The sequence below is a fragment of the Diplodia seriata genome, assembly GCF_021436955.1.
Source record: "Diplodia seriata strain FDS-637 chromosome Unknown scaffold_13, whole genome shotgun sequence".
NCBI lineage: Eukaryota > Fungi > Ascomycota > Dothideomycetes > Botryosphaeriales > Botryosphaeriaceae > Diplodia > Diplodia seriata.
Window position 1 is genome coordinate 421,024 of NW_027117320.1, and position 26,453 is coordinate 447,476.

Here is a 26,453-nt window from a genome sequence, read left to right on the forward strand (position 1 = left end):
GCTACACGCCGGGTAGGAGGATTGCGAGTCAGCGCAGCGAGGTCGACAGAGAGATCAAGATCAGGATCAGCTCCGCACGGGTGCTCCCGACTGCAGTTTGGGGCGCAGGCATTGCTGGTACGCTTGGTGGCTAGGCCGGCTCCTAACTTCTTCTGGAGCGAGGGTAGTTGGAGCCGCAATAGGGGGGCCTGCACGCGATTAGGCTCGCCATCCGGGAGATTGGGCTGGGTTGCGCTGCAAGACACCGGTGGCTGGCTCTTTGACGCCGGGAGCAGTGCGGGGGTGGGGTTGCGATGCAGATGCGGATCGAAGGCGGAAGGGCCAGCTATGAGAGATCCTGCCGCTGACTCAGCTGGTCACGTGCATTGGCCGACACAATTCACTACGGAGTATCCACCGTCATCAATTTCTGCGCTCACCCTCGCTATCTTCTCGTCTCCCTCAGATCCCCTTCAGCGTCGCAACAACGCTCAGCAGCGGAGCGACAAACAAGCACGTCAGCGGCGCATACTCGCCCACCTTCGCATACCCCACCGAGCTTACGAACCCCATGATGGTGGTAGCCGCCAACGCGATCGTCTCCTCGGTCGTCTGTGGGCCACCGGTGCGCGCCCACTGCCAGTTCAGAGCAGCTGCGTGGCAAGGCGTCAGCACTCAACACTTAGCCCGCTTGTCCGACTTACCCAAAGCCAGGAGAGAGGCGTTGAAATAGTTCCATGTGCCCTGCGCGCCGACCCGGCCGACATTGTTGTCGCGGCTTGTGGCGGTGGGGATGCTGTTGAGGGCCGGGTGCACCGTTTTGAAGCCCATCAACGTATGGCCCACGATGGAGATGACGTCGAGGGCGGCGGCCGTCTTGAAGAGGAGGGCGGTGCTGGCCATGGCGGATGTTGTGTGGTGTGAGTGGTGGGGTTCGCTTGACGAGAGGGCAGATCTCAGACACGACAATCGACCTTCTTTTATTGTCGCACCACAAGCCGGGATGACCAATGCACAACATCAGCGGAACCCCGCTCAAAAGGTGAGCACAACATCTACATCCGGGCCATCCGACCTTCTTGCTCTCGATAAACAGCATTATCCCCCCCGAGACCCAAGTCCCCTGCCGACTGCCGCTTACTCTGTATGCTTCTCCACGCCGTCATGAACAGAATACGTATTTTCGTTTCCGACTCATCCAACCAACTCCACTCTTCTCCCATTTCACTTATCCGTGTTCGTACTCGTGTGCAATGCCATCTTATTTGAACATTGCTTTTGCCCACTGTCCCACTATGCTGAACCAAACTTCCCCATGCCTATCAGCTGCTACACGTCCGGTGCAAACCTCCCACAATGTCTCCCGTAATGCGCCCTACGGAAGCGATGATATACTCCGCCGTGCTGGCACCCATTCTCGGCTTCGCCTACCTCTGGCAAATAATCCTGCTACCAATCGTTGATCTCGGATATGAGCACTACCAAGCTTCGGGTCTCGATGTCAGAGGAACCTTCACTTCCCACCTGAACATAGACTGAATCGTCTTCTCCAGCAAGCCGCCGGCTACTACGCATTCTCAGACATCAGATACGCCGCGCCGCCCCTCGGAAACCTCCGCTTCCGACCTCCAGTCGCACCAGCGGCAAACAGAGCCTTCCTACAGCAGAAAGACCGACCCCCGCGGATGTGCCCCCAAGCAGGAGTTTTGCGGGGGCAAGACACCGGTTTTGGCATTCCACGATCAGACACCATCAACGAAACCGTCGCGAGCAGCCACGACGCGTCCAACAACATAGTCTCCGGCCAGCAAACAGGTGCGATCGAGACGGAAGACTGCCTCTTTCTCGACGTCTTCGTGCCCCAGACCATTTTCAAAACGCGCAATCCGATTGCCCCGACAGGCCAGCCGGAAGCCCCCGTCCTGCTCTGGATGCACGGTATGTACATGCATACAATCTCCCCCAATCCGCTCCGGAAAGAGCGCAGCTGAACAAAAAAAACCAAACAGAGGGCGCCGAAAACACCGGCTCCAAGACCTTCCCCGTCCCTCCGTTTGAACTGCTGAAGCGCGGGCGCCTCCTCATCGGCGACGCCGTGCCTCACCCGGACACGATCCTCGTCTCCATCAACTACCGGCTCGGCGCCTTCGCATGGCTGTTGGACGAAGAAACAAGACCCGACGACGACCGGCACGAAAGAAACGCCGCCGCCAGTGCCACCACCGCCGCGGCCAGCATCGCGCTGCAAGACCGCCACATGGCCCTGCGCTGGGTGCGCGAGAAGATCCACCTCTTCGGCGGCGACGCGAGCCGTCTGACGCTTGTGTCCGGCGGAGACTCCTCCTCCTCCTCCTCTTCCTCCTCCTCCTCCTCCTCCTCCTCCTCCTCTTCCTCCGACGACGACGATGACGCAACTGGTACTGCGCGTTGCAAACGTGCCGCCGAGGCATCATTTCCACCAGACGCGGCAAACAGAGACCAGCGGCTCCCGCACCACCACGACCATCACCATCATACCGTGCTGCCTACCGACGAGCAGACGGTCAAACGCTTCTTCCGCCTCGCCAACGTGTCGGGGCTCGAGGAAGCGCGCGCGTTGGCGGCTGGGGATCGGAGGCTCGTGGCGGCGAACAGGGCGTTGTTGGTGCAGGGGGGTCGTCGCGGGCGTGTCGGCTTCGACGGGGCTCGGATGCGGATGCGTGGGGAGGCGGCGTGCGATGTTGTCGAGGGTCGGAGACGGTGTCCTCGAGCCAGCGAGGGGTGTTGTGCGGATGCGGATGAGCGCGGATTGTAGGTGGGTAGTTGGGTGGTGCAACGACTACCGCTTTTTGCGTGCCACTGGGCAGGTATGTGTGGGTCGAACGTAAAGAAGAAAGCGATGGAGAAAGCGATGGAGAAAGCGATGAAGAAAGTCAACGTGTACGAGGCAGGGGAAAATTTAACATCAACCAGCGATTTGAGTGCTAGTCAGGCCTCTTTCGTCTGTTATTCACAGCACTCATCCATCCCTCCGAACGTCATTCCGACGCGCATACAAAACCGCGTGTGGAACAAGGAAAAAAAAAAATCGCCATCGAATCAGTTCTCAACAACGGTCGTGCGGCCCTGCATAATGAGGATATCGACCTTGCAGCCCTTGGCGCACTTCAAGTCGGGCAGTCTGTTGGGCGCCGTTGGCGAGGTACGTCTTGCCGTCGATGTCGGCGAGAGCACTGTCTTTAAAGTTGTCTCGAGCTGTGTCAACCTCAAGAAACCTCAAGAGAACGAAACCTGCGAGCCTCCTATAATTTTCGGGACCAGTTACATACAAAAATCTTTCCTCGAGCTCCAAGAGATCCATTTAGCTGCCTATCGTCAACAGTTGCTTACCGACCAATTACACAGCCGCTCTTTTTCGGCTTCGACACAAAGCCTAGTGTATAAGAACGCCTGAAGTAAGTCCACATGCCCGAGAACTGAAAAATTGCATTTTTTGAAGAGATCGGAGTAGGGACACGGAAAAAAAGTCCACTTATACGGAAAACTCATTTGTGTCCTTGAAGCACGAGACACTGGCCGATCATGAAATTGGGTTGATTTTCAAATTGACACGGGGATTCACTGCGCCAGAACCTTACTGTTTCCTCTTCGCAAACAGCGACATCCTGTACTCCGTGGTGCCAGCATATTGCTCCAAATCCTGCAATGCCTGCTTCCCCTCCCGCTCAATGGTCTGCAAGATCTCCGGACTCCGCGGCGTGAAGCTACACTTGAAAGGCCGAGGTCTCCAATTGAGGCCGTTCCTACCACACAGTCAGCACACACATCCACAAACGCCCCAATCAAAAGGGCGGCAACCCACGTATAATCATCAATATCCACCGGAATCTCCCTCCCCTCAGCATCCCTCGCCTTCTCGATCCGAAACGCCCACAGCAACCTCGCCACACTCAACCACGTCCCCTGCTCCGCCAACACCTGCCCCGAACACACGCGCCTCCCCCACCCAAACGTCATGTACCCGCGCTCGCCGGGAAACGGCCTCGCCAGCGCATCGCCCTCCAGAAACCTCTCGGGCGCGAAGCGGTCCGGCTCGGGAAACTCGCGCTCGTGGTGGTGTATCGCCCACACGTTCCCCTGCACCCACGCGCCCTTGGGGATGAAGTACCCGCCGTACACGTCGTCCCGCACCGGCGCGTGCGGCTGCCCGCCAATCACCGCGACGCTGCGCCACCGCAGCACCTCGCGGCAGAACGCGCGCACGTACGGCATCTTCGCGTCGTCCCCCGCGTCCATGCTCGGGCTGCGGTCGCTCCCCACCACGCCGTCCAGCTCGCCCCAGGCTCGTGGCAGCGCGGAGGGGAAGGCGCAGCACGCGAGGACGAAGGTGATGAGGGTGGAGGAAGATGTGTCGGAGCCGGCGCCGAAGAGGTTGCCGGTGAGAGAGGAGATTTCTTCGGCGTCGAGGGAGTGTTGGGGTGCTTCGCGGAGCAGGTGCTTGACGTAGCTGGAGTCGTGGCCCGGCTTGTTGCCGGCTTCGCTGGCGAGCGCGTGGAAGAACTTGTGTGCGCCTTTGCGGCCGCGTGCGCCGAGGCCGTGCTTCCAGGGGGCGATTTCGTTGGGGAAGCGGGCGAGGACTGTGGGGGTGGGGCGGGGTTGGTTCAGTGTTGGTGGTGGGCTGAGGGGGGGAGGGGATGGAGGCTTACAGGGGAATGTCTCCATGAGCATGGGGAAGGTTTTGCCTGGTGTTTTTTTCGTGCGTGTGTCAGTTGACTTGGAGGGTTTCGTGTATATGGGATCGATGTTGATGGACGTACCTGGCACGTTGAGGTCGGCGGCGAGATGCATGGCGGCGATGACCTCGGTGATGATGGGGTCCTCGGGGCTCGCCACCCTGCGTCCGAACGCAATGATGCTCACCACGCTGGTGGCGTAGCGTTCGAAGTGCTCGACGAATTTCTCCGGGCTCGACAGGAGATCGTATGCGACGACTTTGCTCTCGTTGTCTTGGAAGGTGCGATACTTGCGCACCTGCTGGATACCGACGCCCGCGTGCATCAGTTTGCGGTGTATCCGCCACCGGTCGCGGCCGGCCTGCGTGTCCGTGTACATGTTGAGTAGGTTCTTCTGGCCCATGCCCAGCTCCGCGAAGACCAGCATTCGTGGCCGGGAACAGTAAATGCTAGCGCGCTTGTCGAGCAGCTCTGATGCGGTCCAAGCATCGTTGATCCAAACTGTCGGATTTCTGGTGACGTATCAGCGAAGTGAAACTCATGGTATATTGCGCAGAGAATGAATACCCACCGTCCAATCCAGTACGTCAGTAAGGGTGACCCGTAACGACGCGAGAGCTTTTCAAAATATATCCAGGGCTTGTTGTCTGGCAGCTGGAAGGTGTTTCCGACTATGGGCCATGGGAATGGACCAGGAGGCTACAATAGCGATTAGTGTTTCGTTGGTGTCGCACTTGGGGACAGGGGATCGCCGGCTGAGATACCATCTTTGATCTCAAATATAGCATGTTGGCATAGTCCGCGAGTAGTATAAGCAACGCCGCACAGGCCGAGGCCCATACGGGGTGCTGGACGAGTAACTCAATCATGCTTTCTCCCTCCTTTGCTTGCTCTGTGTGCTTTGAAAACCGAGCTGAGCGAGGGCTGCAACCGAAGCGACTTGACCCTTTGCCTGAAAAACACCTAGGGCAGCTTGAGGTATGGCAGCTCTCACATGCACGTCTGCGCGAGCTGGTGGCGCCCTACATAAAGCGACTGGGCGTCTCCTCGGTTGTCTTCCGGATACAAACTGCCGACGGCAGTTGAGGGTGTTTTGTAAGCGGTGCGACGGGATACGCCGGGGACCCCACCCGTCCGCATATCCCCATGGCTTGGCTCGCAGCCGGGTAAAGTGTGGGGTGTCGGACGCCATACTAAGTCTGGTCAAGAGTTTGCGGGGAAGCCTGCAGGGGGTACTGTTTGCCTACCGTCGCTTCTCGTTGCCTTGGAAAAACACTGACAAGGATGTGAAACATGACTCTCGAGCGCCCGATATTGGGTGATGTATAATGCTTCTAGTAACGCCAGCGGTTTGTATGGTCATGTTGTGGGGTAAACAACGAAAACTTCGTCACTGGAACAAGATAACGCAGCCACTACTCGTCATACCCGACAGAAGAGGCAAGAGAGACAACTGTACTGTCCTGTCTAGCATGCTTATCATACTTTGTGTGTCACACTCGCGTTGCATAACCTGGAACGGATCGACTCCCGTGTTTCCAAAAGCAATGCCGAGTTGAAGTGCTCCCCTGCCGACAACAGGCCACATCCTGCCGTCCCGTTGCTCTTCACCGTGATCACCTGGGCATTGGGCGTCTATTGCCTTGCCACGATAGAGTAGTTGCAGCAGGTGAGCTCATAGCGCCCCACTGTATCCCTGCCGGGGAGCATTACCCCAGATCCCCCGCAAAATAGGCTTGGGACGTAGGGGAGCCGTGGCAAGCAACAGGGCTCAGTCCTTATTTGGTTGTGTCTTGTCCATGGTAGTTCCCTCAGGTAGAGCGGAACCTCATCACTTTCCATTATCAACACCGTGATTCCCATCACTCTACCGTACCCTCGATCACTTCCGCTCCCCAGCCGTCACGATGACGAGCCCCAAGGACGAGAGCCTCTGGGCACACTGGAAGATGTTCCTCGCATGCTTCCTGATAACCATGTGCCCCTTCCAGTACGGCCTCGACTTCGGCCTCATCGGTGGACTGCAAGCCATGCCAGGTTTCCTCGCGGTAAGAAAAACCCCGTCGTCCGAAGCACAAGTTCCGCTCTCTGACAGGAAAGGCAGGTCTTCGGCCACAAAGACCCAACCGTACCAATCGGCTACAACATCTCAACAGGTCGACAACAGCTAATCTCGTCACTCATGACACTGGGAGCTTTCATCAGCTCCTCCACAGCCGGTAAGCAAAAAAAGGCAACCGCATCTCGCCTTCCGTCAGCCCAACCACTGACCCTTTTCCCACGTAAAAACACAGGCCCCGTCGCCACCATCATGGGGCGCAAGATGGCCATCTGGATCGCGTGCGTCACCTGCATCTGCGCCAACATCGTGATGATGGCGACGACGTCGATCGGGGGGCTGTACGCGGGGCGCTTCATCCTGGGGCTGGCCAACGGCGTCTTCATGACCTTCTCGCAGCTGTACCTGCAGGAGAGCGCGCCGGCGCGCTACCGCGGCGTCGCCCTCGCCGTCTTCCAGTGGTGGACGAGCGTCGGCTCGCTCGTCGGCACCGTCGTCGACAACTTCACCGCCCCCATCCCCGGCCGCGCCGCCTACATGATCCCGCTCGGCATCATATACGTCCTGCCCGTCGTCATGGGCGTCGGCTTGTTCGCGATCCCGGAGAGCCCGAGGTGGCTGCTGCAGCATGGCCAGCGCGAGATGGCGTTGAAGAGCTTGCTGTGGCTGCGGCCGGATGCGGCGGTGGCGGAGAGGGAGATTGCTGAGATCGAGGAGGCGATTCGCACTGAGGAGACGCTGGCGACGGGCACGGCGATTCACGATTTGTGGCGGAATCCGGTGGATCGCAGGAGGACCGTGATTGCGGTGTGTGCGATTTCGACCCAGGCGGCGTCGGGCGCCATGTATATGATCGGTGGGTGTTCCGGCATCTTTTCCCTGTTCGGGAGACGCGGAGCTGACTGCGTGACTGGCCAGCGTACGGCACGTACTTCTTTGAGATGGCGCACATTGGCGATGCGTTCCGCAACTCCTGCATCTTGACCGGTGTGGGTGTTGTTGCCATCGTCGTCAATACTTTTGTCATCTCGAAGTTTGGACGAAGGCGCAACTTCTTGATGGTCGGGATGACCCTGTGTAAGTTCCCTTTGATTCTGAAAGAAAATGGAGAATAGCTAACGGAGACTAGGCGGCGTGACGCAACTTATCATAGCTGTGATATACACTGTCCAGCCGGGGACCGTTTCGACTGGAAAGGCCATCGTGGGACTCTCGGTCGTTTACATCGTCGGGTACAATGTAAGGGCGTTCTTGCCCCAAGCTTCTCAAAGTGCAATTCTGATGAATACAGGGTATGGTTGCCACCTACGCTTGGCTCTCGGGCGGAGAAATCCCCTCGCAGAGATTGCGTTCTTACACTTTTGGTATTGCCACGTCCGTCGGCTTCCTCGGGGCTGTAAGTGGACGACATCAAACCTTTCGGTCACAGTACGTTGCTAACGGCTCCAGTGGCTGGCCACTTTCACCGCCCCTTACTTCATCAATCCGGACAGTCTCGGATGGGGTCCAAAGTACGGCTACATCTGGGCGCCCTCTTGCTTCCTCACCGTTGTGTGGGTCTACTTTTACCTGCCCGAGGTCAAGAATCGCACACTCGAGGAGATTGACGAGATGGTAAGTGACCCGATCCCGAGTATCCGTGAGCTTGTACTGAGTCTACGTCACAGTTTGAGATGCGCCTCCCAGCGCGCAAGTTCAGGAAGTATGTATGCACAGGCCGGGTTCACGAGCACCACGGTGGGAGTAAGGCTGGGAGTAAGACGTCGGTTGAGAGGATCGAGGATATCTTCTCGAATGAGAAGGCTACGGCGGAGGCATCCGCTAGCGCCAAATAAGGCGTTCGCCTTCGCATCGGAAGTTTGCGAGGTAAAGCGCAGTTCAGATATTACCATTGAGATTGAGGCAGTATATGTACAAAAAGGAAATTGAAGCTAGTTCCTACTACGCATCAATGGACGCTTGTAATGTTGAGCTTCAATATGCTTCAGAAGACACGTTGAGCGTAAGATCTGTCGTATTATCAAGTGGTGGAAAAGTTGCTTTGAAAGTGTCGTCTTCCACGAAATGCAAGAACCAATCTTCTCATATAGCAACACTTGGAATTGAGAAGGGAGAGCACACGGGCAAGGGTCATGACTCAAGTAGAATACCGCTACCGAAAGAAATGTATTGTTGATCTAGGTAACCGTGCTGCACACTAAAGGGATGGTCTCGCCTCCACAGATCCGCTCAACTTCCGCGCCACCTCATCAAAAACCTCTTCGGCATGCTTCTCGGCGTCGAATTCGAAAATCCAATCCTCACGAGGCAGTTGAATGCTCGTCGGATCCTCCTTGACCTTATCCCAATCCGTCTTGTGCCACATATCCCTCGTCGTCTCGCCCGTCTTCTGCACCGCCTTGACCCTCTCATACCTGATCTCCTGATACGCCCTGACGCCCAGCGGCACATCCTTCTTCCCCGCCCTCCTCAACGCGACCGCAACCGTCACGCCATCCTCCATCGCCTGCGTCGCGCCCTGCGCACTCGTCGGCAAAAACGGATGCGCCGAGTCTCCCAGCAGCGCGATCCTGCCTCCCGCACTAATCCACGTCGGCAGCGGATCGCGATACACCAGCTTCCAATCGACCAAGCTCGGGGTCTTCTCGACAATCGCTTTACAAACCGGATCCCATCCGTCCAGGACTTCGTACACGTCCTCCAAGCGCCCGGGAAACGACCACGACTCCTCGATGTCGGCGTCGTCCTTGTGCGTCAGCACCCAGCAGCAGTCGCGGCCCCCTTTGAGCGTGCTGAAGAGGAAGTGCACGTCGGGCCCGATCCAGCCGTTGAAGGTGTCGCCGTGCGCGCAGAAGTGGGCGGTGCGCGGGTCCGCCGCCATCGCGGTCGAGGCGAACCACGCGCGCCAGACGGCGTAGCCGCTGCTTTTGGGCGCGTCGGCGTGGCCGAGGACGAGCTCGCGCGCTTTGGAGCGCACGCCGTCGGCGCCGAGGACGATGTCGGCGGTGGCCTGTTTGGTGGGTGGGTGTTAGCGAGACGGTTGGCTTCGGTCTCAATCGGACGCCTGTGGACCCCTGATCAAGAGATTCGAGGGAGACGTTCTTTCTCGTGAGGGGGAATAAGAAAGAGGGTTAAAGGACGCACCTTCTCCCCACCCTGCAGCACTATCCCGGCCTTCTCGCCCTCCTCGAAGTACTCGACGATCCGCTGCCCCAGGTGAATCGGGATGCCCAGCTCGTCGCGCGCGTACTCAAACACCACCGTATGCAGTTCGCCGCGGTGTCCGTTGAAAACCGGGCTCTCCTTGGCGCGCGGCGGCGCGCGCTGGGTGATGATGTGCTCGCCCGTGTACTTGTGGATGCGGAAGCCGTGGTCGGCGAGGTCGATGCTGATGGGGCGCATGCGGTCCGCAATGTTCGCCTCGCCTTCTTTCGTGGTGGTGCCCCATCGGTAGAAGATGCGGCCCGCGTTGGGCCCGAAGGAGATGATGTCGCCGAGCGATTTGAGCGCCGGGAAGGACTCGTAGATCTGGACGTTGTGGCCTTGGCGGTGGCATTCGATGGCGGCGGTGAGGCCGCCGAAGCCTGCGAGGAAGGGGGAAGGAGTCAGATTCGTGGTTTGGTCTTTCTTCGGGGGTTTGTTGTGCGGCATGACGTGGATATGGGGTGATATTGCGCACCTGCTCCAACTATGATAACATCTATCCCGGTGCTTGGGTGGTTTCTCTGCGTGCCGTTGGCCATGGTTTGTGGGTTTCCAAGTTAACTCTTGAGAAGCACGGCAGTTGCGAGACACCAGCTGCTGCGAGCATCTCTTCCAGGCTGCATAAGGACCAACCATTCTCCTATATTCTCACGGCCCCGGCTTCGTACATCCGGCTCTGGATCAGGCAGACAATTGCCGGTATGACGTCTCGACGCTAATGCAAGGGGGTGGGTGTGATAACACAATTCTGGGGTTCACTCATCCGAGTACCCCACCCACGCCACGAACCCCGCACTGCCGCCTCAAGCGGTCACAACGCTCCTACTTCTGCAGCCGACAGTACCTTCGGTTTCATCATTCCGACGCTGTGGCTGTATCTCAGTCTCGTCTGCTGACTGCGTGATGGTGTTGTGGAAGAAAATGGTTCATCAGGTTGTTATCATCGGCCGATAATCTTCACTCAGCATCATCCGACATATCATATATCTCCGAAAAAGATGTGGGGGCGAGGCCAACCAGGATAATAAGGTTATGGGAATGATCCCCTCCTTCTGGACCGCAGACTGTCGCAACAAAGTTTCATGATCAGACCGCGTGGATCTGTAGGTCTTCACGCAATAAACTTTCGGCAGCCGTCATCCCAGTCGCGGGTCTGCAACGGTCACAGCACCGGCCGGCCATAAGAGAGTCGGCTCATCTAGCTCCTCTCCGCGATGCACCACGATCGCCTCTTCTCCACCAACAGCCGAAAACAAACCTCCCACAATGACGTCCCACCCAGAATGGGGCACGCGGACCAAAGCCACCGAGGCCGCCACAGCCTTCAGCGCCCAAATCAAGAACCGCTACGGTACGGTCCGCCCTTCCCTCCCCCTCCCCCACCACTCCCCACCACTAACCCCAACCCCCCACACGGGCATGCACAGTCCTCATAACCGGCCTAACCCGCAACTCCCTCGGCGAAGCCGCCGCCCTCGCCATCGCCGCGCAGGGGCCAGCGCTGCTCATCCTGGCGTCGCGCACCCCCGCCAACCTCGACTACGTGGCGCGCGAGATCGCGTCGGTGCGGCCGTCCACGGCCGTCGCGACGGTGCAACTCGACCTGCTCTCGCAGGCGTCGGTGCGGCGCGGGGCCGCCGCCATCCGCCGCCTCGCGCCGCGCCTCGACGTGCTCGTCAACAACGCGGGCGTGATGACAAGGGCGCGCCGCACGTCGCCGGAGGGCGTGGAGGCGCAGTTCGCGATTAACCACGTGGGGCCGTTTTTGCTGACGAATTTGCTGGTCGGGTTGTTGGTTGCGGCGGCGGAGGCGAGGGGGGGTACTGAGGGTGATGGTGGTGGTGAGGGGGAGGGGGCGGTGATGGCGTCGCCGCGAGTGGTGAATGTGTCGAGTTTGGGGCTGCGGCTGTCGCCCGTGCGCTTCCACGACTACAATGTCGAGGGCGGGGAGGTGCCGCCGGAGGAGCGCGGGCCCCCGGACGATAAGCTGCCGAGGCAGTTTGTGAGCGAGGTCGACGGGTATCGTGGGTTCACGGCGTACGGGCAGAGCAAGACGGCGAATGTGCTGTTCGCGGTGGCGCTGACGCAGCGGTTGAAGAGTAGGGGGGTCGTGGCGTACGGGTTGCATCCGGGGAGTGAGTACATCTCTTTTCCCCCGTTTCGGCTTGCTCGTATCTCGCGGCGGAGCGTGAGGCTATAGCTGACATGTTCGATATATAGGCATTTGGACGAACCTGAGCAGGGATCTGGACGAGGAGGGCAACGCGGCGATTGCGGGCACGGCGAAGGATTGGAAGAGTCCCGATGAGGGAGCGTCGACGGTCATCGTTGCGGCTTTTGACCCTGCTCTTAATGGTGAGTTCCTTGTCGTCAGTAGTGATGATGGGCTGATGTAGTAGCAGAACCGTCGGGCAGTTTTCTTTCGGACTGTCAGTTCTACGAGCCGCCTCCGTACGCGACGGATCCCGAGATTGCCGACAGGCTTTGGAGCCTGAGCGAGGACTTGGTCAAGGAGAAATTCGACCTGTCGTCGAAACTTTGAAGTGGTATGGGCAAGTGATACGTGGCTGGATTGCAAGAAGCATCGAAGACTGTTGGAGCTGACGCGACATCTACGAAAGACTCAGAAGCTACGGAAATGAAAGAGTCGCATGCTGCCGACAGAGTTGCGTGGCCCGATGTAAGGCTATCACCGAAGTGCCGGCCAGCCAGTGATAGGATTATCGCGCTCCAGGGCGAGCACGGACGTGATTGGGCGGCTCGTGTCTCACCATGCGCTTTGCAGGGGTTCCGCCGTGGTTGGAAATTGGACGTGAAGCCCTACAACTGTTGGACCCTGTTTCACACGCACTCCGTTTCTCATTGGCCTGGAACTCCCCACCGAGCACCTCAGGAGACTCGTTTCGCTGGCCTACTCCAGCATTGCCAATTGCCGCGCTCCTCGGAAATCCAATCATGTGCACGTCGATACGGAAACCAAGCCCGAAACCGTCCGGAGAGGCCACGGCGCCTCTGACACGCCCTGAAATCACTATCGTGCTAGTTCCAACAGTCGTCACCCTACGCGGTATCACGAAATGGTCTGTGCCGAACAACGTGAAGACTTATTTAACAAGCAGCACGATGAAACGCCGGGTATTTTGCAGCAACCTTCCAACCAACCTCGTCGATACATACTTCCTGGCTTCCATTTGTCTCTTCCCGCCAGTGACCTTGCTTTTCACAGCCCACACAAGAACATACAAGATCCAGTGTCTCACGTAAAGAGACCTGCGCAACCGGCCTGCACTCCGAACGTCGATCAGGCTGTCAGCAATACCAAAGCCTAATCAAGCACGAGTCGAGCACACAAAACAGCACTTTTAACTCAGCCGTGCCAAGTCCGCTGAGAAAAAGCTGCTACGTGCAAGTCAAAAGGCAGGAGGAAACTGCTCGAACATCACTGGCATTCATCCCTTCGGGCAGGCGAACGGGGAAGGACTACTTTCCCAGCACAAAACGGCCATGAGTCCAACCACAAAATCAACATTGCAGCGCATCGCACCGAGCTACAGCTGTACGCACAGACAAGGTACCATCGGCGGTGCAATATCCAGCATGCAGGTTGACGCGCATCCTCCCGGCTCGTGGGTAAGTGGATAGTGTCAACCCCGGTTTGTGGAATGTCTTACTTGGTTCCATTCGCTGACTATCCATGTAGGCATGCTGCAAGTGCTGGGCCGAGAACCAGGGCGCCTATACAAATCAGTGCACGAACTGCGGGCATATTTCCTGCAGCACATGCCCCCAGATTTAGCTTCCGGGTGCGGGCACGGATGCGGACATGGACGGAGGTTGGGGGAGTGCTCTTGAGATTAAGGACAAATGTAGCATGATTACATGAGCCTCAAAATGAGGTGGTGGGGTAGATTCTACGCAGTAAATACACGTATACCCATTCAGTGAGCGCAAACTCACTATCCCCTCGAATGAAATGAGTGCACTGTTCTCGGGCCTACGGTCTCGGCCAGACGTTCGACCTTGCATCACGGGCGTTGATCCGTCGCGCTTTCTATCTTCCGGTTGAAACGTCTGAAGGAGCCCGCGAAGCACGGGAAGGGGAAATTGGCAGATGGACTTCGGCGACGGAAACAACCCATATCCACTTTCCCCACTGGGTCCATGGTTGAAAACACTGTTTTGGCTCTCAAGAGTGAGCAGGAGAAGTTAGGGCCTGACGTGAGGAGGCGGAACTGGGAACAGTTGAATTGAAAACGTGGATGTGGATGCAAAGGAGTGATCCCATGAGACCTGAGTCAGCTGCACTGTTCCAGTGGAAAGATCAAATTGCTACCTAGCGCCGAAATAGTCCGAAATGGTTTTCGTTACTGTTTTTGAGAATTTCAACTTTTTCATGTGTTTTTTGGCTTTTGTCCACTCTTTCAACAAAATTCCCAGAAAGCAATATCCGATCGCGAAGTGAATGAGACCCAAAATGAAATATGACAATTTGACAACGGAAATAACCACGCTTCTTGTTCCTTTGGGAGAGTTCTCACTGAAAATAATGATCAGCTAAATCGTTCGCTCATATTCTGAGTATACTTACCAACTGAGATAATTGCTTCCTCACGCAATCGGGATCCCATGCTCCTTCAACCTGTGCTTCTGAAGATCCCTCATCCGGAAGTAGCCCTTGGGTCCAGTGCGCTCGCAGCCAGACTCTGAGCAGGGAAACTCCGATTCCTTGTGGACCTTCCTCATGTGCGCGATGTAATCGGAACTCTTTTGGAAAGCATGTTGCTCGCCCGAGGTTCCCTCCGGTCGCCACTCCGAGCAGTCCTCATGTGGGCAGGATCGGACACGAGCGTACTCCATATTCACCTCCACTCCGATGTGGTGGTAGTTCCGCAAGTGCTGGGTCAGATGGTCCTTGCGCTTGAAGCCATCGACTCTACGGTGCCTCCTGCAGTGTGGGCATGGGAAGCGTTGGACGTCGGAGCGATGGGTAACCTGGTGCCGTTGAAAGACGTCGAAGCGAGCATAAGTTTTCTTACAGCCCTCCTCTGGACAGTAGAATGACGCATGGCCAGTCTCCGACGCATGCTTGCCGAGTGCAGCGATGCTATGGACCGCTGTCTGGCACTGGTTGCATGTCCGAAGCTCGGGATGAACCTCTTGCTTGTGATCCCGTAGTGACCAGTCGTCCCTGCATGTAAAGTCACAATCCAGGATTGGGCAGCCAAGTTGATGGTGTCCGGTCGATCTGCAGTGACTGAGAAGATCCCACCAATAATTGAAGCGTAAACCGCAAGTCCTACAGCGGTGTCGCGCTGAGAGATTTGTGTTTGTCGAACTAGGATTTTGGCGATCGGCGGGTACCAAAGGGGGCGCCGTCACCTTCTGTCCGGAAGTAGGAGCCTCGGCTGCATGAGTTGCGTCGAAGATGTTGGGTACCTCATCGTCGGGTTGACTGCGACCGAAGTCATCCATGCGGCTCAAGTGGGTAGGTTGGCCTCCGAGAGCATACGCTAGGTTCTCCTGTGAAAAGCCATGGATGTCTTCCGCCGGACCCGTAATGAGCCCGGGTATATCATCAGACATCGACGCATTTGTCCACCCATTGGCGGCAGGTGGTGCCCATAGGGGCAGCTGCAGATGGTCGTGTTGGTAGCCTGGTGTGGCGATCTGGTCGTATGGGACACTCTGAGAATTGGCTGAGAAATGCGCTACTGGCGTTACAACCTCGAGATTTGTGGCGCAGTTGAGCAAATCGGAGAAGCCTTCAGTAGGCCGCTCAAAAGGCAAGTTGAGGTCAACATGAGGCTCGAGTATGTCTAGCCAATACCCAGAACCCTCGTATGACTCCAGGAATGGATGAGGCTCTGTATAGGAGTGACGCTTCTTGGCTCCCTCATGTGGGAGATTTCTCGCCCTTTTTTGCGGTCAGTACTAAAAAAAAAAAACCGACCAGGATTCTTCCATCGCGAGCAGCGATTGGAAGATGATGCGCCACGAATGCGTAGAAAAGGGCGAGCTGACGCAAGGCGGCAGCCTGTGTGTGACCGGGTAGGAAGGGCGGTAAAGCGGCAGCAAAGGCTGGAGAGCGATGTGATTGGCGCCTGAGCCGGAAGGAAGAATGAGCAGGTGCTGAGGCAGTGAGAGGGGCTGCGCCAGATTCATAGATGGCTGCCAAGATCATCATGCCGCTTTAATTGACCCCTGCTACAGCTGAAAGGGCGAGAGTCCACTGCTCGCTCGCGAGAGCCAACCGTTTGGCATAGGCGCTGGAGCCTCGCTGACATGCAGCAGACGTGGCGTGCTCTTTGCATCTGCTGGCTACCGGTCAGCAAGCCATAGCGATTTGGAGCACTGGATTCAGTTGAATGCGGATTTTACCAGCATAGCGGCATGAACTTCGCATCGCAAGCCAGTGAGCCCATGAGGCGAAGGCAGCGCGGACTCAAGCGTTCCGATTGCACGAGCGCTTCCAATATCGCAACACATAGTGGTATCTCATTCACGGAAAAGAGCCATGATATGGATGAAATCATCCAAGTATGCACACGGAACAACCTGCGACAAAGATACCCCGAGCTCAAAAGACGCTGATCGGCTGGGACGCATTAAACAGAGAAATCGGCTGCATGTGATGGATTGGATGACAAAGGCGCTGTCACTGAAGAGGGGTAGGAAAGACCTCGGCGGAAGTGTCAGGCTGAAATTCAGCCTTGCGATCAGCATCGGCGGAGGTGTGGTGTCACGAAAAAGGGCGAGGTCATAGAAACGAGTACGGCGTGTGAAACAAACCTGCCACGCTGGCCTTTTCAGCCGACCGCACGAGCTCCGGGGGGCGACGTCAGCTCCGCCGCAAGCTCCGGGCCAAACTCCACGTTGCAACCCCATCCACCCGCATAAATATTCCAAACATCTCCCGCGCCTCACCCACCCACCCAATCCGCCCACCATGACGACGCGCGGCCAATTCAACACCAAAAACCCCACCATCAAGCGCATCCGTACGTCCGTCCCCGCCCGCCGACTCCGCCGCCGCCGCCCTTGCATGACTACCACCCGCCGCGCGCACCACCCCACCCACTAACGCAGTCCAACCCCCGCCCGCAGTCAAAGAAGCCAGCGAGCTCGCCAACCACGCCTCGCCCGACTACCACGCCGAGCCGCTCGAAGACAACCTGTTCGAATGGCACTTCACGCTGCGCGGGCCGCCCGCGCCCTCGCCCTACGCCGGCGGCCTGTACCACGGCCGCATCATCCTGCCCGCCCAGTACCCGCTGCGCCCGCCGTCCTTCCGCTTCGTCACCCCCACCGGCCGCTTCGAGGTCAACCGCGAGATCTGCCTGTCGATATCCGGCCACCACGAGGAGTCCTGGCAGCCCGCCTGGGGCATCCGCACCGCCCTCGTGGCGATCCGCTCCTTCATGGACACCGACGCCAAGGGCCAGGTCGGCGGCATCGACAGCACCGATGCCACGCGCCGCGCCATGGCGCGTGAGTCGGGCGCCCACCGGTGCGCGGCGTGCGGAGGGCGAGCGAATGCGGAGATTATGCGGGAGCGGGAGGAGCTGGCGCGGGAGGCGGAGGCGGCGGCCGAGGGCGAGAAGCGGAGGGATGACGAAGTGCCCGAGGAGCTGCGATTGGCGTATCGGGAGGATCTGGCGGCGAGGGAGGGGGAGGAGGGCGAGAGGGCGCAGGCGGGCTCTTCGGCTGGCGCCGGCGCCGGCGCTGGCGCGGCGTCTGCTGCCGCTGCTGCTTCGTCGGAAGGTGCGTCTACGTCAGCCGCGCCGCCCGCGACGGAGACGGGACGGGCTGCGCCTAGTGCTGGTAGCACTACTGCCTCCGCGCCCGCGACGGCTCAGGCGTCGACCGCGCCCGCCGAGCTTGCCCCAAGAGCACCACCCGCTGCTGTCCCCGCACCGACGCGGACTACTGTGCCGCCTGCTCCGGCTCTGCGCCAGCAGCAGCGGCCGCTCGATGAAGGCGTGCCGGCTTGGATCGACAAGGCGATATACGGTGTCCTCGGTGCTCTGGCGTTCATGATCCTCAGGAAGTTCTTCTGAGCTCATTTGCTATTGTGGTTTTCATGTCGGCGGTTTTGTTTTTTCAGAGAGACTGTTCGGAAAAGGACGGCCGGTTGGTCCGTTTCATCTTGGGAGTTTAGAGGCAAAGGTTTAGCGTGGCGTTGGGGATTACTACACTATTACTGATACCATCAAGCCCGAGAAAGAGCTTGTGAGTCTTCATTTGCATTTCGATTAGATGTCTAAGAGTTTTTAGAGATTCGTTCATGCCGTTCGTTTGGCTCGCTGGGATGCACTTCTCTTGGACTATGTGAAATTGAAGGTGGCGGGAGAGCTGATGAAGTGTTGAGGGTTCAAGCACCGACTGTTTGGGACCTCCGTGGCTGGTATTGGGTACACAATTGTGTAGTGCATTCTGTCAAGCTTTCAGGCGTGATGTCATGTCTCATTGGTTCATATCCTGACCAGCTGTTCTGCCTTTTTGCTTTTCGAACAACATGCCATTGCCGCACGTCAATTACAAATACTTCCATCGAGCTTACAGTCGAACGCTTTTTTCTCCCTTTCCTCCACCGCGTCAACCCGGTTCCGTCGAAAGGTAAAGAGAAAAAAACAACCAAACAAAGAGGTAGCAAGAAGAAGAAGAAAAAAAATATACATATACGAAGAAAACACCCAACCAACCAACCCAACTGCTAAGTAATACACACACACGACGAAGAAAGAAAGAAGGGCGCAAGGCCGGCCAACACTTACTTACCCCACAATCAAACCCTCACCCCCCTCTCCCTCTCCCACCCGGGCTCATCATCCTCGCCCTGATAAAACGCGCGATCATGCGGGAAATGCCTGTGCCCGCCCCCGTTTCCCCCTTCACCACCTCCACCACCACCACCCATCATGACGCCGCCCGGCCGCCCGATCTCCTGAAACGACCCGTCGCTGTGGTTGTACCCGCCGTTCGGCACCGCGTACGGCAGCGTCGGCGGTGCTTGTTGTTCGCGCTGCGTGTGGTGGATAGCAGTGACGGGCGCTGCTGGCGGTGCCGGCGGCGGCGCGTTGAGCGTGTAGGGCTGCTGTTGCTGTTGCTGTCGGGGCGGCATGCCGCCGTAGCCGCCGCCGCCGCCACCACTGCTGCTGCTGGCGCCGCCGCTGGAGCGTCTGCGGTGGTGGTGGCTGTGGTTGTGGTTGTGGCGTTGCTGTTGTTGGGGCGATTGTTGCTGTTGCTGTTGCTGTTGCGTCTTGAAAGACGCGGTGTTGGGCGTGCGGGGCGAGGAAGGCATGCCGCCGCTGACGGAAGAAGAGGCGATGGTGTTGGGGCCGATGCTGCCCTTCTTGTGGCTGGTGTGGTCGTGCGAGTGGCGCGGCGACGACGGCGCGTAGGCGGTCGTGGCGCCGTCGGGGGTCGTCGTCGTGTCGCGCGAGGCGATGGCCGCGAGTTGTTCTGTGGTGGTACTGGGTTCGTCGGCTGTTTTTTTGCGTTGGGTGGTTCGTGTGAGCGCGCATAGGGGGCGGTGGCGGTAAACAAGAAGTCAAGGGGGCGGAACAAAGTGAAAATGTGGGAATGTGTAGGTAACGGGGAGACTTCTTGGAAAAAGGGGAGGGATCAAGACGTACCTGATGTGACGCCGTAGACCTGCGGACGGCGGACGTCCTCGGGCTTCGGGTCGTCGCCCGGGTCGAAGGCTTCCATCTCGTTCTCGTCGAAGTCCTGGCCCGGGTTGGCCGTCTCGTACTCGAGCGATTTGATCAGCCGGTATATGACGACGGCGAGCAGCGAGCCTAGCGCCGGCCCCACCCAGTAGATCCAGTGGTAGCCGTCGAAGGTGTGGAGGATGACATCAGGGCCGAAGGAGCGTGCGGGGTTGAGGCTGCCGCCGGTGAAGTAGACGCCTTCGGGTCATCGCTCGTGTTAGCTGTTGTTTCCTGTTTTGCCGATTCTCTCGGCATGTGTAGTGTCGCACTCACCGGACAGTTCGGCAATGAACATGGCTAAACCGATGCCAATCGGTGCTAGAAATGTGCCCTTGTGCTTCTCGGCTGCGAGCATGAAGACGGTGAAGACCAGCATGAATGTGAGGAACATCTCAATGAAGAGACCGCGCACAACCGATGTGTTTCTCAGTTGCGTGCGAACTTTGAGGGTGTCGGGGTAGAGGCAGGAGACGATTCCGGCAGAAGCGATGCCGCCGACAATCTGCGTCACGAAGATGAGAAGTCCTCGAAACCAGCCGACGGCACCGATGAGGCACATTCCCAATGTGACCTAGCGAGTCGTCAGTTGGGAATCCAGAGGGTATGGCACAGAAAAGGGGGTTTTACCGCGGGATTGAACAGGCCGCCAGAGATGCGGAAAAATACCCAGACATTGACTGCGAGAGAGAAGCCAAAAGCCAACGCAATGTACATGAGGTCCGAGGTGTTGGGAACATCAGTCAACGAGCTGCTCGCAGTGCCGGTGTTCGCTATCTGGGTGGCGGAAAAGGCGAAGAAGAGAAACATGAAGGTGCCGACGAACTCTCCGATCATGGCGATGCAGTGGTTCCGGACTCTGTTGGGCATCCAGCTCAGGGCGCGAAGCCGCCGGCTCTGTTGTGTTGTAGGCGCTTGGTTTTCGACATCGCCAGTACTGATCTTCTTCTTCCCGATTCCGGGAATCACAATGTATTTCTCTGAAGGCTGGTTGATGTTCATCTTGAAACTGGCGGCCGACGAGAACAGGTCGTCCTCTGCGGGAGATGCCTTTTTGGGCGGCATGATGGCTTCCTGATGGCTTCCAGTGAGGATTCCGGCTGTGAGAGGAGTGGTAGGAGGTAGGCCGCATTCATTCCGCCCTGGCTTTATGTTGCCGAACAATGACGGTGGTGGTCGCTTTCGGGACGCGTCGAGTGGAGTTCCAGAGGGAGCCATGTGGAGATGGCGTCGCTAGTTGACCAATCCTTCTGCCGATCACCCGCCACTTCTGACGACCTCATCATCCTCACTGACCCTCAGCCGCAGCTGCTCCCCCGTTGCCTGCCATCCTGTAGATCCAATGGCCCGGCTCCCACCTGTCCAGATCCTGCATCGGCCGTGCATCATCGGCCGATCGAGCGGTTTCAAGTCTCGAGCGCGCTGTGGCATCGATTGATCAACAGCGAACAGGCATGACGTCGCGGACGGCATGCGTCCATGCGGGGAGTTGTGATGCAAGTGCGGCGGCTAAGGTCAGCCGCGTCACTGGATGACATCCTTTATCTCAACCACGGTCGTCGCGTTGCGCCACCTCAACACCACATGCGATTGGCGAAAATGAGCTAGGGGAGGTGGGCTTGGATGCGCGCTGGATGCATGTAAGAATGGTTTCCCGACGCCATTGGCTTTGGCAGCCGATGGCCGAGCGGTCTTGTGGTGTATCGTCCGGATAATCGGAACTGACGATGTTGTATTACGCTCAACGCCTTTCCCGCCGCGACGTGATTTGATCGTTCCACGCCGAACGGTACACTAAGACGGTCGAGATCTTGGTTGCATCGGATTCTGGAGATCTGATTGTTGCCCGTAATCTTGCGGGGTGCGTCGAGCGTGGTTCGACTAAGCTCCGGTGACATGTAACGGAAACTAACCCCTTTGGCCGCCCGGTCGCGTTCCCCTACCGTGGCCCATCCATGCTCTGGACGAATTGCTCGCTTCCACAACTGCACGTAACGCAACCTTACATCAACCTCCCGTCTCGCAAACGGGAAGCTCTTCGAAGGATCAGATCACCCATCTGCAAGGGCGCACTGCCCTATCACAACCCACAGCACTACTTCTCCGCTTTCCAATTGTTTCTGTCTATGTTCACGTCATATCCCAGCGATCTATAGATACGTAGCTGAAGAAAATCAGGCGCGCTACACAAAAGCTCATAGTCGCTAATAAGCTTATAGAGATAGGAGGGCATTGCAGTAGTCGAATGCTAGCACGGAGAACAACAGTGCCTCAGAAAAAGGCACGACCGTATCCCTGCAAGCGATGGAATAGGTTAGATCCACCTGCAAGCAGCCCACGAGCCCCTGGTACACAGGAAGAAGAAAAAAAAAAGAGGAAATCCACGGTAGGCATTTACTACTACTGCAACCCCCCTCCTGTAAGACTGCCGTGGAACCGCCAGGCCGTCGCAATCCAAGGATTCAATCAGCAGCGATGCAGTTTAACGCATCCCAACGTTGTGGGTACACACATGCGTGTGACCTCCCGCAGCCTTGTACTCCCACCTCCCTCTATCTCGTGCCGCGACTTCTCGCTAACACTGGCAAGCTTTTCCGCAATGCCAGCGAACAGTCTCTGCCGTTGGACGGTAGTACAGCGTGAGGCGGAGATGCAGCCGACCGGTACAATCTCGATGTGGAAGCATTATTCGGAGCAAAACTCTCCGGCCAACGGCGCCATGCATGTAGCTGGAACCCAATACGCCACATGGGGCAAGAAGTAGGAGTAGCCTGAGCGGGGTTCCGCACTATAGAAGTTGTACTACACGGACTACCTGTTTTACGGTTGTGGCCAGGCCCTGCCATTCTTTGCGTTGGCAGTAGTAGGCTGCAGAACCCCACTGTAGATCAAACACGCCATCCGAACCCTGCATCCACCCACATCACTTCGGTCGCACTCGGTCATCGGGTATTCCAGCTCACAAGAGAAAAGAAATCAGGAAAGTGTTCGTTTTTCCAGGCAAATGCTTCCAATAGCAGCCATGGACATGCATTAACAACCACATGATAACAACATTAACTCAACGCTAGATATTAACACCATCCGCCATATCCTCAATCATCCAAGACCCAATCCCCCATCTTTACTTTTTATTAGTATTACAACGCCGGCGCATTCGGATCCTCCATGCACTGATCCACGCGCATGAGATCCTTACCCGTAGCCTTGGCAATCTGGATGAACTCGCGCAGGTAGCCGACGGTGCTGTTGTACAGGTAATGCATGACGACCAAGTTGCCGCCCTTGTCGACGTCGCGCTTGAAGGCGTCGAGCTGCTTCTCGGGGGTGCTGGTCTCGGCCCACAGCCAGTCCTCGACGTCGACGCTCCAGTTGACAATGTACGGGTTGTCGTCGCCCGTCGCGACGGCGAGCCGCTGGCGCATGCGCGCGCCCTCGTTGCCGAAGGGCGGGCGGAAGTACGACGTGCGCAGCCCCTGCAGCGTCTCGTCGACGGCGGCGATGTCCTGGTCGTACTCCCAGTCGATGGCCTCGTAGTCGGGCAGCCCTTCCATCTTCGGGTGCGTGTACGTGTGCATGGCGATCTGGTGGCCCGCCGCCATCATCTCGTTGTAGACGGCCGACAGGTTGGTGCTGGCGTCGCGCAGCGGCGCCCCCACGGTGAAGAAGGTCACCTTGATGTCCTCTTCCTTGATGATCTTGAGCACCTCCTGCGCGTACTCGGGGGAGCCGTCGTCGATGGCGAAGGCGAAGCTGTTGGGCCGCTTGCACGCGAAGATCAGGTTGCCCGACGGCAGCTTGCTGGGGACCTTGAAGCTCGCCGGCACAGAGCTGACGATCTCAATCTTGCTGAGCGTGACCGGGTCGGTCTTGTAGAAGCCCTTGAGTGCGACGCCGACGACACGCGCTCTTTCGATGTTGAAGTGGTTAAGGGGAATGTAGATGTCGGTGTCGGTGGCGTACCGGGCGGCCTCGATCGAGTCCCATGTCTCAGGGTAAGGAGCGATGGTCTCATCGCACTGCGAGTTGTGCTGTTGCAAAGCGACGGTGAATGCGGTGGAACCGCTGTAGGCGATGTGGAGGTAGCTGTTGTCGTAGGAGGTCATGTCGCGGCAAGTTCCAGAGACCTGAGTGTAGAAGGCGTAGTCGGCATCATCAGACACGATGGTCAGCTTGTTAGAGCCCCAGGTCAAAGTCATGCCGTCATCAGCACCGTGCCAGTTACCAAGTGCGTTGCTCTCCTGGTTACCGAACTGGTCAATGACAAGCGCAGAGGCAGTGCTTGAAGGAGCAGGGACGGTGGAAGTGGGACCAGCAGGGGCGGATGTGGTAGCGGGGATATATTCGCTAGCAGTGCTGCCACAGTAGAATGCCATGGGGCCGAGAGTTACAGCCTTGGTCAGCTGGGAGAAGAGGAGTGTGGAGATCTTGGAAGTGTCCAGTCCACTGAACTTGGAGAAAGGAATGCTGTACAGCTTCTCAGTGCCATCGAAAGTCCAGCCAAGGTCTTCGCTGGTCACAGTGACCAACTTGGTAGACTCGCCGCCGCAGGTAGAAACGGAATCGAGCTCGACGGACAGCGTGGTTCCGGCGGCAGCCTTCAGGCGCATGGAGATGCCGCCGTAGACATTCTGAGCGTTGGTGCAGCCAGTCTGGCTGTAGAAGTAGCTGCTGGTGTCCTTGGGCGTGTACGTGACGCGGTTGGTGCTCGGGTCGACAACAATTGACGACATGGTGCCGTCATCGGAACTGGGCTCGAGCATAGCATTGTAGTAGAGGAAGGTCAGACGAGACTGGGAGACCCAGTCGTCGATGAGGAGGCTGCTGCACTGGCCGCTAGGAGCGGGTGCACTGCTGGAGACCAGAGTGGTGGATGCGAGGGTGGAAGTGGCCGAGTTGGCGGGCTTGGAGGTGGTGCCAGAGGCGGCGCTGCAGCCGAACTGAATCTGGCCGATTTCCCAGGTTGTATCGGTGCTGGAGAAAGCGCTCCAGACGAAGGCGGAGACGGCATTGGCATTGGCGCCGGTGAAGGAGGACAAGGGAACGTTGATGGTCTGGGTGGAACCAGTCAGGGCGTCCACGGTGTAGTAGTAGCTCGTGTAGGCCGAAGCAGAGCAAGCAGTCTTGGTCTGGATCTCCAATGAGAAGGATCCGCCGGCAGGACCCTTGACCGGGAAGGAGATGGAGCTGTAGCCGTTGCTGGAGGCAGCCTGGCATTCAAATGTTTCGTAGAAGTAGCCGTCGGCACCAGGCTTGAAAGAGAGCTTGCCATTGGCGGCGGTGGCCGAGGTCATTGACGAGTCATCTGGCAAAATCAGCGCGAGTCCGGCTGGAGGACTGAGGGAACGTACCGCTGGTCCACGAGTTCAGGCTGTTCTGATTGGAGGACCAGTTGGAGAAGTTGTCGATGACCAGAGGACCGGAGCAGGCGGCGTGCACCTGGGTCGCTGCCGAGAGCAGAGTGGCGGCACAGCCGAGGAATCCGGAGGCGCGCATGGTGGGTAGCGAGCGAAGAAGCGAAGGACGGGTAGCGATCGACGAAGAAGAAGCGAAAGAACGAGGGCCGAAGACCCTCTGAGATATGTACCAGCTCCAAGATGCTGAGATGGGGTGAGGATGCGTGAGGGGACGCACCGCGTAAAAAGGATGGCGGCGCGTACCCCCGGACGCATCGGTGTCGAGCAAGATGCATGGCTAGTGTTTCTATTTCGGAGAGCCCAGAGCTTGGCAGCGGAGCCGGTGCGTCGCATGCAGAGTTTGTGCCTGGCAGAGGCCGAATGAGGCAGGCGGCGCGTTTCACGCAACGTCTTCCGCCCGAGCTCCCCTGGCGCCATCGCCGCAACGAGCAGCGCCAAGCGGCGAGCCGTCTCCACACCCGCATGGCAGGCAGATCTCTTCTGATGTGGTGCCTGTCATCACGGGAGGCGTTGGTGGGGTTGGGGCGAGAGGCGGCCGTCAGCTCGTGTGCGCAATCGACGCCGTGCAACCGCGCGAAGTTTAGGCTGGCCCGGGCTCGTATTGATGCGCAGAGGGTTGATTGTTTTGCGCCGAAGGACCGCGGGCCGCAGGGGTCGTGCGCTCCTGTTTCGAGCTTTTGGGACGTTTCGCCGGGCTGGGGCGGCAGGGCCTCATCTGCCGGGCACAGGCGCAGATACGGATGCCGCAGCTTGGCGGGGGGCTGTCGCGCCGTAAAACAAAAGTGCAGGATGGGCGGCGGTGTTTCCATGGCGTGTTGGTGGGCAGAGACTGGCCCGCCCCGCGGGCTGGAGGATCGCCTGGCTAGCCCGCAACGGCAATCCTGGTGAGCGGCATGGCCACCTCTCCACCTCTCCGCCTCTCCACCTTCGTCAACTCGTCACACCTGTGCTGCGAAATCGGCTCCGTTGCTTGGCTCGCTCCCTCTCGAGCTTGCCATGGTCATCCTCCGCTTGGCCTTCGGAAGACGGCATCTCAAAGTCACTTCACTTGTGCACCAATACCTCACCTTCCACACCCGCAAAACGGGTGGGTTATGCTTGGGTCGAAGTGCCTTTGGGAATTCCCGCTTCTCTTACAGCGGTCTTCATGAGGCCCGAGTTTTTGGGTCTCGACACTCATATGCTGCATGCTGTCTCCTCATCTTTCAGTCTCTGCAGCGTAGGCTGGGTGCAAAATTCGAAATAGTCTTGAAATGGGTAGCTTGTGAAGAGTCGAACACCTGGATACATTTATACAGTTTCAGAACCCACATCTACGTCCGGATGCTTGCTTTACATGCCCATGCATGGAGAGTGAACTTTTTTTTTTTTT

The 26,453-nt window shown here is 58.0% G+C and overlaps 8 protein-coding genes across 8 annotated transcripts; 3 read left to right on the plus strand and 5 right to left on the minus strand.

The window, feature by feature from the left end:
• Positions 1-441: 441 nt before the first annotated feature.
• SLS55_010580 (uncharacterized protein) lies at positions 442-882 on the minus strand (the record flags this gene model as incomplete). Its single annotated transcript, XM_066781961.1, has 2 exons — positions 442-632; positions 684-882. 2 exons carry the CDS (start codon positions 880-882, stop codon positions 442-444), a joined length of 390 nt encoding a protein of 129 aa, XP_066627773.1.
• Positions 883-3,592: 2,710 nt separating this feature from the next.
• On the minus strand, positions 3,593-5,118 carry SLS55_010581 (uncharacterized protein; the record flags this gene model as incomplete). The annotated part of the gene is made up of 3 exons (XM_066781962.1): positions 3,593-3,761; positions 3,821-4,595; positions 4,776-5,118. 3 exons carry the CDS (start codon positions 5,116-5,118, stop codon positions 3,593-3,595), a joined length of 1,287 nt encoding a protein of 428 aa, XP_066627774.1.
• A 1,480-nt stretch (positions 5,119-6,598) lies between these two features.
• Positions 6,599-8,585, plus strand: SLS55_010582 (uncharacterized protein; the record flags this gene model as incomplete). Its single annotated transcript, XM_066781963.1, has 7 exons — positions 6,599-6,739; positions 6,796-7,606; positions 7,669-7,827; positions 7,880-7,989; positions 8,042-8,146; positions 8,200-8,364; positions 8,418-8,585. 7 exons carry the CDS (start codon positions 6,599-6,601, stop codon positions 8,583-8,585), a joined length of 1,659 nt encoding a protein of 552 aa, XP_066627775.1.
• A 362-nt stretch (positions 8,586-8,947) lies between these two features.
• Positions 8,948-10,401, minus strand: SLS55_010583 (uncharacterized protein; the record flags this gene model as incomplete). Its single annotated transcript, XM_066781964.1, has 2 exons — positions 8,948-9,760; positions 9,895-10,401. 2 exons carry the CDS (start codon positions 10,399-10,401, stop codon positions 8,948-8,950), a joined length of 1,320 nt encoding a protein of 439 aa, XP_066627776.1.
• An 819-nt stretch (positions 10,402-11,220) lies between these two features.
• SLS55_010584 (uncharacterized protein) lies at positions 11,221-12,496 on the plus strand (the record flags this gene model as incomplete). The annotated part of the gene is made up of 4 exons (XM_066781965.1): positions 11,221-11,305; positions 11,382-12,089; positions 12,175-12,309; positions 12,357-12,496. 4 exons carry the CDS (start codon positions 11,221-11,223, stop codon positions 12,494-12,496), a joined length of 1,068 nt encoding a protein of 355 aa, XP_066627777.1.
• Positions 12,497-16,900: 4,404 nt separating this feature from the next.
• On the plus strand, positions 16,901-18,011 carry SLS55_010585 (uncharacterized protein; the record flags this gene model as incomplete). Its single annotated transcript, XM_066781966.1, has 2 exons — positions 16,901-16,952; positions 17,059-18,011. The coding sequence occupies 2 exons, from the start codon at positions 16,901-16,903 to the stop codon at positions 18,009-18,011; spliced, it is 1,005 nt and encodes a 334-aa protein (XP_066627778.1).
• Positions 18,012-19,578: 1,567 nt separating this feature from the next.
• Positions 19,579-20,501, minus strand: AQY1_3 (Aquaporin-1; the record flags this gene model as incomplete). The annotated part of the gene is made up of 3 exons (XM_066781967.1): positions 19,579-19,865; positions 19,941-20,238; positions 20,295-20,501. The coding sequence occupies 3 exons, from the start codon at positions 20,499-20,501 to the stop codon at positions 19,579-19,581; spliced, it is 792 nt and encodes a 263-aa protein (XP_066627779.1).
• A 2,303-nt stretch (positions 20,502-22,804) lies between these two features.
• On the minus strand, positions 22,805-25,160 carry SLS55_010587 (uncharacterized protein; the record flags this gene model as incomplete). Its single annotated transcript, XM_066781968.1, has 2 exons — positions 22,805-24,969; positions 25,016-25,160. The coding sequence occupies 2 exons, from the start codon at positions 25,158-25,160 to the stop codon at positions 22,805-22,807; spliced, it is 2,310 nt and encodes a 769-aa protein (XP_066627780.1).
• Positions 25,161-26,453: the final 1,293 nt, after the last annotated feature.